This window comes from Meleagris gallopavo, chromosome 21 (assembly GCF_000146605.3).
Source record: "Meleagris gallopavo isolate NT-WF06-2002-E0010 breed Aviagen turkey brand Nicholas breeding stock chromosome 21, Turkey_5.1, whole genome shotgun sequence".
Lineage (NCBI taxonomy): Eukaryota > Metazoa > Chordata > Aves > Galliformes > Phasianidae > Meleagris > Meleagris gallopavo.
In genome coordinates, this window is record NC_015031.2 from 9,509,196 (window position 1) to 9,517,061 (window position 7,866).

At 54.0% G+C, this 7,866-nt stretch overlaps 1 protein-coding gene across 1 annotated transcript in view; it reads right to left on the bottom strand.

Annotated features, from left to right (window-relative positions):
- The window catches only part of NUFIP2 (nuclear FMR1 interacting protein 2), a 10,059-nt gene continuing 2,193 nt past the window's right edge, over window positions 1-7,866 (bottom strand). The window contains exons 2-4 of the mRNA XM_019621867.2: window positions 5,899-7,746; window positions 1,307-1,339; window positions 1-955 (exon numbers count right to left, since the gene is read on the bottom strand). Of these exons, the coding sequence (XP_019477412.2) occupies window positions 903-955; window positions 1,307-1,339; window positions 5,899-7,746 (1,934 nt within the window). The 3' untranslated portion in view covers window positions 1-902. The remainder of the gene's footprint in view (window positions 956-1,306; window positions 1,340-5,898; window positions 7,747-7,866) is intronic.

Consider the following 7,866-nt stretch of genomic DNA (forward strand, 5'->3'; position numbering starts at 1 on the left):
TTTTAACCATAGTAAATGCCTAAACCAATTACTCAGTTTTCAACGTTGTCTTTTAAAACAGAACAACTCTTCAGTTGCAATAGTCCAACGTGTAACCGGAGCCAGGTCAACGGTGTGACTTCACCATGCATCCTAGAACTGCAGTGTGACCGTTTTTTCCCCCCCAAAAGAAAGATGCTTTAAGACAATTTTCCCAGAATAGGGCTGGCTGCTTTACTCCTGGCAAAACGTGCGTTTAGAATTCTCTGGGAAAAAAAAACACAACAAAAAAAAAAAAAGAAAAAAAAAGTACTAGACAAACTTCGAGTGTTTCTTCAGCGTTCAATGGAAAACAAAACAAGGAAGAAAAAAAAAAAGATAAAACAACAACAACAACAAAAACAACCAAAGAGGGGAAGGGGAGATGAAGGATGGCGGATCATCCTGATTTCTCTGTGGTTAGTGTGTCATTACAGTCACAGAACAAGAGACAGAGACCTCGTCAGGTGGAAATGCCTCTCCAGTGGGTTGCTGTTGCCCATGCAGACGACAGCAGGAACTTTAGAACCGGGCTTGCAAATTGAGTCTGTATTCATTAATCACTTGCATTCACTCTTTAAACAAAAACGAAACAAAAACAAAAATAATGAGGAAAAAGAAAAAATTCTATTCAGTACCGGAGATTAAATAATCACGTGTGTAGTCTCGTTGAAATAAATTTTCTGATTCCTTAAGAAGTCTAATTACTTTCAGTCGCCATTTTTAAATAACTATATTATATATTTGTATATATTATCCTGTGATTCTAATTACGGTTCCTCTGCTGCACTGAAGATTTAGAAGGAGCATAAAAGCCTTTTGTCCCCCACGGACAGCACAAAGGCTGCAGAAAGGTTATAACAGGCAGTCTTGTCTTGCTACCTTCATTGATCCGGGTGATCCATGGCTTCGTCGTAGGTGATTATCCTTTTGGGATCTGGAAAAAAAGCAAAAGCCCTCAGTTTTTGACAAGTGCCTTCCAGGACCTGAGGCACAGGGCCTCCTCCTGCATCCTCCCCACGAGCTGTCTGCAGATGAACCAGGGGGAGGTACAGAATCTAACGCTGATTCTTGAGCCCAGCAGCAGAAATACGGAATGGTTACAGCACAGACAGGCAGCAGACTCGTCTGAATTGTTTTCTTTAGGCTCCCAGCACCGCTGCCTGTCCTGGCTCTGAGACCCAACACGGAAAACCCAAGGAGATGCCAGCAGCACAACGCACTGCCGGGCAGGGACACGAGCAGCAGGCGGGGATGGGGCGGCCGTCATTCCCTCCCATATCCTTACCTTGCTTCTGCAAATTCCAAACCGCTTCCATTTCTGCAGAGACAAAACAAGAAGGCCATTACTGCACACATCCGTGCACCAGCAGAGCCCACCCCAAGCACTCAGCCCGGCACCACCTCCCCACAAAGCCAGCAGGACCAAAGAATCCAGCGGCAGAAGGCACGGCTGCAGCCCTAACGTGGTCTATGGCATCAGATGACCAAACTGAGCACCAGCAGCGCCACAGATCCCAACCCCAGGGTGCACAGCTCAGCGCAATGCTCTGGGATCTGTTGCTCTGTGGTGCACAAACCCAAAACGGCCCCAAAGTTCTTGCAGAAGGAGCGTGCGCCTTCGTTTAGCTACGGAACAACGAGGGAGGTAAACGCTCTCCTCATTCACATGGAGACACAACAGAAAGCTGTTCCGTTTAAATTAAGCCCCTCCACAATTGTCACGACGAGCCTTCAGAGACCTATTCAAAATAACGACGGTTAGCCGCTACCAGGCTGCAGTTACGAGCCGCAGTATTTATGAAGACACCAACTGCAGCCTGTGCTCAAGTGAAGGAGACGACGCTGCAGAAGAAGAGCAGTTAGCAGGAGCACGAGCTGCAGGAAGGATCCCCAAGGCCTCCCCCTCTGCCACTGATCTAACAGTGCCACGCGCTGCCTGGGGGCAAGAGCACAGCAGTGGGTGAGCTAAGGCACGGGGAGGGAAGAAAAGCCCTCGGCCTGGGCTGTGGCTGCCCGGCTGTAAGACAAACCAGCCCTAAGATCACCTGAACCCATCCACCACGAAGCTGGGAGTGTTGTGTTCTAAACATCACCGGTTCTGCAGCTCTCCCCAGAGGCAGAGCTCACCCAAATTCTGGCTCCCCAGCGTCAGGACAGCGGGGAGCATAAAACTCAGAGCCCATTGCTGCATCTTAATGCCGGAGCTGCTCTCTTTTGGTCCATCAGGAACCACAAAAATGAACTGCTTATTTAACAACACGCAGCGAGGTGCTACCAGACCCCAACAACCGCCTCAATGCATCAGAATTCTGTAGTCCAGGGGAGAAACAAACCCTTTCCAGGCTTCAATCTTCCTCTGAAGGAGGTGGGAATGTCCTGCACATCCCAAGGACTGGACGGCAGCAGCTGGAGGTGCTTGGCCTGACCCATTCCTAAGCAACAGCTGGCTGGCAAAGCGGCACGCTCCCTTCCCGGCAAGCTGCAGCCTGGAGGACACGCCAGCCTCAACCTCCTGCCCAACCTGGCAGCACAGCCAGCTCTATTGGGAGCCAGGGTGAAACGAGGTGACCTCCAACACAGGGCAGGCAGCCCAGCAGCACCCACCTGCACCTGCAGGCACCGGAGCCACCTCACCTGGCACCATCCCTGGAACAAAGGGGCTGCAGAGGGCTTTGATGTCAGGAGCACTGCAGCAAGATTCCTCCCAGGCCAATAGACTTTATAGCTGGATTGGTTCATAACCTTGGAGGGGAAAGAAGCCTGCGTGATAACTTGCTTGGACAGGCACTTGGATTTACATTTCCCGTGCCAGGGAGAATGCTCCTACAAACAAAAGTCCCTGTGCTGTGCTATGGTGGAAGCTCTTTGCTGTCACAAACCTAGCACGCAAACTGATAACTTCACCCAAACTGAACAGCTTAAAAATAACCAAGAGGGACCATCCTCGCCTGGATTCTCCCTATCTGCAGTGTGCAACCGTTAACTTTGGGGATTCCCAGGAAACAAAGCAAAGATTCAACATTCGATGCCACATAGCCTGACGCTGGGCAGTTCTGCCAACTGGAAAAAGCAGAGCCTTGAAGAATTACATCAGCTTCTGCCCCGCAGCACATCGACAACCAACTGAGCCCTCACCCTTCCCACTGAGGGGGAAGGAAACCGAGGCTCATCCCCCCCTCCCCGATGCAGAGGATGGGAACTGCTGAATTCACAGCGCTGCTGCTTCTTCTGACCCAGTTCCCCATTCCGCCGCACGTCACTCCGCGCTGCCCCTCGCTCTATTTTGCACGCTGCTCCCCTGCTTCTTCACGTGAGCAGGATCAAAGCAGGGCAGGCAGAAACATGGGGCAAGGCAGGAGGAAAACAGCTGCAGTTTCCTCTCTCCTGCACTTACACTGGTTTTGCTGCCGTGCAGCTGGAGCAGAGCTCGCCTGCCCTCCGTGGGCAGCCTTCTATGGAAGGAGAGGAGCAAACCACCTGTTTGCATCAGCCCCAAAACCAGGATCCGAGCAACGCCACACTGGGACGAAGCTTCAGTTCTACCCTGGAGGGGGGGGGAACGGAGCCCATAAGCGACAGCATCGCTCCCGCTGGTCCTTGTGGGCTCCCATCAGAAGCTCACAGCCCTGCCTCCAGCCAGCCCGCAGCTCCAGCAGCACGGCACTAACTCACATCCACCTCGCTACGTTGGGCACGGCACCAGCGAGCAGCACGAGCTGCCAGCGAGGGCAGCGCCCTGAAGGAGCCCGCGCTCCGGGTGGGCAGATCAGACGGCCGTGGGAAAAGGGAAGCGCGGAGCAGGAGTGCAGAGGAAGCACCACAAAAAGCATCCAAGAGCAGAACACGAGCGCGCACCAGCTGCTGTGCCAGGGGGTCTGCAGTGCCCCTGGGGGAGGCAGCCTGGGCACACGGCGGCCCTCCCACAGCTGATGTGGGAGCCAGGATGAGGATCCACAGGAGCTGACCGCAGATACCAGGCGGGCTGCAGTGCTGCTCATGCCGAGCTCAGCGCTCACAGCCCAGTCCCACCCTCTGTCGGGCAGCCCACGCCCTCACGGAGCTCGGGGCAGCTGCTCTCTGCTCGCCCCGTCCTTGCCCCACGCGTCCATAACCCTGCAGAAAGGGCAGATCTGGAGATCAAACCACTGAGACTTTGCTCGAAACCAAACAGATCGATCTGGAGAGGGAGGATTTCGTCCTTCTCTTGAAATCCAAAGCAAACAAAGTGAGGACAGATACCCACAGCCCAGAGCAGGGAGGAGGGCACTGCAGCTTGTGCGAATCAGCGCGTGGAACCGTTCCCTCCTCCTGCACGGGGACTTGAGGGGACCTCGGGAAAGCAGCCCCAAATGAATGGGGAACAGCATGGAAATGAACTGCCTGCAAGCTGTGCCTCAACAACCGTGGGCCAAATCTTTGGTACACTGTGACTGCCAGGCACCTGCACAGCTCTGCCCCAGGGCTGTGGCCACAAAGACAGAATGGGGATTTCCCTTCAGCACAGGGCACGGGAAGCTGCTGATCCTCCCAAAAACCAAACTCGGCCCTCAGCAAACACCAAAATGCAACGCTTGGCATCACTGCAGGTGTTCTCAAACCTTCATCTCCCCACGCTCTGTAAGCCAGCAGCTCCTGGACACCAAGAAGGAGAAAGATGAGCTCAGGCTGCCAGAGAGCCCTGTGCTAATGACACAATGCTGCTCAGAAACAGCCAGAGCAGAGGAAAAGGAGAGAGCAGAGAGCAGTGTTCTAAGAGGTGATTTAGGTATTCACTCCTGCCAGTGCATGTAATTAACCTCTGTGCTCAGAAGGAATAAGCAGAGCCAAGCTTTGAAGTTAACACCTCCTTAAGAGGACATGGGAAGGGAGTGTTCTTTATTTTCCTGTTGTTACTATTGTTTTACTGGGGTCTTTCACGCAGAGAGCGAGAAGGGGAGAGACAGGGCAGCTTCTGCACAGGAAAGTGCAGGCAGACTAATAGAGACAAACCAAAGTGCTGATAAAGGAGCAAACTTAAGAGAACTGGAGCAGGGAACCTTGTCTCTCTAACACCAAGCCAAGACCAGCAGCTTGAGAGCTCCAGCGTACAGGGCTGAGACCAGAGGTGAAGCAAAAAGGAAACCACCCTGCAGGCTTCGCTCTGCCCTGTTTGCTGCATCCGTACTGTGCTTCTGTCACTGCAGTCTGAAAGGACTACAAAGGGGCTCCATGAAAGCAATAACATCATCTCAAAGATGCGCCCTACAAAGGAAGGGAGGAAATTCAATCTGCAGCTTGCAGAAGAGATGGGAGGCGGAGGTTTGCCGTGCTGTTGCCACAATACTTTTAGAAGGATGGAGAAAAGGCGAGGGGTGGGGGGCTACACAAATAAATAAATAAAAGCAAGACATCAATCACAGCACGAGAAGGGAGAGATGCACAGGAATAATTTTCCTCTCTTTAAAGCCACGATCTCACGGCCCCATCTGCTCCGGGGAGAAGCTGCAGCACTCGGGTGGCAGAGGTGTGAGCACACAGCCCTCTTGGTGCCAGGGGAGCTGCAGCAGAGCAGTGAGCCCCCACACCCAGCTCCTCCCGGGGCTCAGGGAGACCTGGTTGGTCCACAGGGACTAAAAGGAAGAACAGACCAGCGGCTGACCGCCAACCCAACCAACCGCCCATCGCAAAAGAGAGATGAGCAGCTCCTAGCACAAACGGAACAGCTTCTCAAGTCACTTTCCCAAGCTGTGGCTGCCATTTGGTACGGGCAACCAAAAGCTCCTTTCCAAAACAATCGGAAGCGCTGTAAGAGAGACATCACGTTATTACATTGCACTGACAGAGGGAAAAAGCAGAAGAGAACAGAGCATGCCCTTAGGTAGCGAGTGAAGCCATTACCTTTAGTGTGATATTTAACAGCAGCACTCAGGTCAAAAGAACCCCAGCTATCTTTCCTTTCTAGGCCTCTCTGGTACCCCTGTTCTTTGGCGGAGCTTAACAAATTGTTCGTGGGAGAGGCCAGAGGGTTCTCTACTTCATAGTCTTTTGAAAGAAACACTAAAGCACCTTGGCTGCCGGCGTCTGCCTTTTGCAGCTCGCCGGCGTGATGCGACTCCAGGGCTGCACCGCCGCCCTCCCCAGCAGTCCCAGGCTTTGGGGCGGTGCTGAGTGCTGGGGATGGGTTAGTCCGTTTGTCCAGCTCGTACGCCTTGGGGAACACGGGCTGCTCAGCTCCCGAGGGAATGATTTCAGCACACTGCGAAACCAACGCGGCGGGATATTCCCCCTGAAACGTCACTTCCATCAACTGGCTATCGGCAGATTTCCCCACCGCAGTCTCGGGGCCGGCGCTGGGCTCGTTGATGAACGACAAACCCCACTGGTTCTGGAAGATATCTCCCAGGTTCTGCTGATTCGTCTGCGACGGGAAATCGACTTGAGCCATACCCAGCAGCACGGTTTGCATATTGGAAGGGTAGATAAAAAGGTTGGATTTCTTCTGCTCCAGAGCCGCCGGGGCTGTGCCGACGTCCGGGGGCACCGCATCAGCGGGGGTGGGAGGGACAGCAGCAGCAGCAGCGGAGGCGAGCAGGGGCTGAGCGCCCGGGGGGTACACACCGCCATCCGTCCCGGCCAGGATGGGCCCGTTGGAAAAGCTGGCAGAAGTGACGGACTTCATAGCAGACATGGGGACCTGGGACAGCCGGCTGGACGGCGGGGGCTGAGCTTCCCCGGCAGATGACGAAGACGACGACGACGAAGATGCAGATGGGGTCTGAGCTGCTTTGTTGAGGTTTTCCTTAACTTTGCTTGCATAACTTATTTTGGGAACTATTTTAGCACTGCTATTGTCCACCGGAAAAACCGGGGGCGGTTTAAATAAGGTCCACGAGTCCTCCTTAGACGCAGCCGACGAAGCGTGCTTCCCTTTGGGCCGGTCATCAAACTTCTTGCCGCTAATCCCAGGTTTGGCATCCGAATTTTTCCTCTGCACATCACTGAGCCCAGGCTTCCCCCGGCCCGCCCCGCCGCCCCCCGCCTCGTATTTCCAAACAGGCTTCGTATTTTCAATTCGGTTCCCCTTTTGCTCGCTATAATCGGGCTTGAAACTCTCCAGTTCCTGTTTCAGGGCCGGCGTGCCGACCTCCTGTTGCGTTATTTTGTCCTGCACCAGGTTCAAGCTCTCGCAGCCCTTGGCACTGTTGCGCCGGCCTTTCCGTTTCTTTGGGGTGGTGTAGCCGCTCTCGGAGCCGCTCCCATCGTTGTCGGCCCCTTTGCCCACGTAGCCGTTGGTGATGTAGGCAGCACCGCCGCTCACCACGCCGTTGGGAACGGACACCCCGTCCTGTTTGTCTGCAGGCTGACCTTCTCTAAGTTTGTTGTCGTAGGGCTTCTCATTCTTTTTGTCCATGCTATTTTTCTGAACAAAGTTCTTGGGTTTGATCGCGGCTTTCCCCAGGGAGCTGCCCTTCACAGGTGGCTTCGGGGTCACATTAGTGTCTGCGAGCTGCTGGCTGCCATTGGGCACCCTGGACGTGGGACTGGTGGTCTCCTCCGAGCACAGAGCCTTCAGTGACACCTCTCTGTCCCCTGCGTTACCATTCAGCTCTCCATAGCCTGGAAGAAACCAAGAAGAGACAGGAGAGCAAGGATTAGAGCGTGCAGTGTTAAAGCTCTGACTGCAAAAAGCTGTGTCCCGTTTCCTCAGGGTGTTCTGAAACAGGGAAACATCAGCTCTCCTATAGAATCAGAGAATGGCCTGGATTGAAAAGGACCACAACGCTCATCTGGTTCCAACCCCCTGCTGTGTGCAGGGTCACCAGCCGCCAGACCAGGCTGCCCAGAGCCACATCCAGCCTGGCCTTG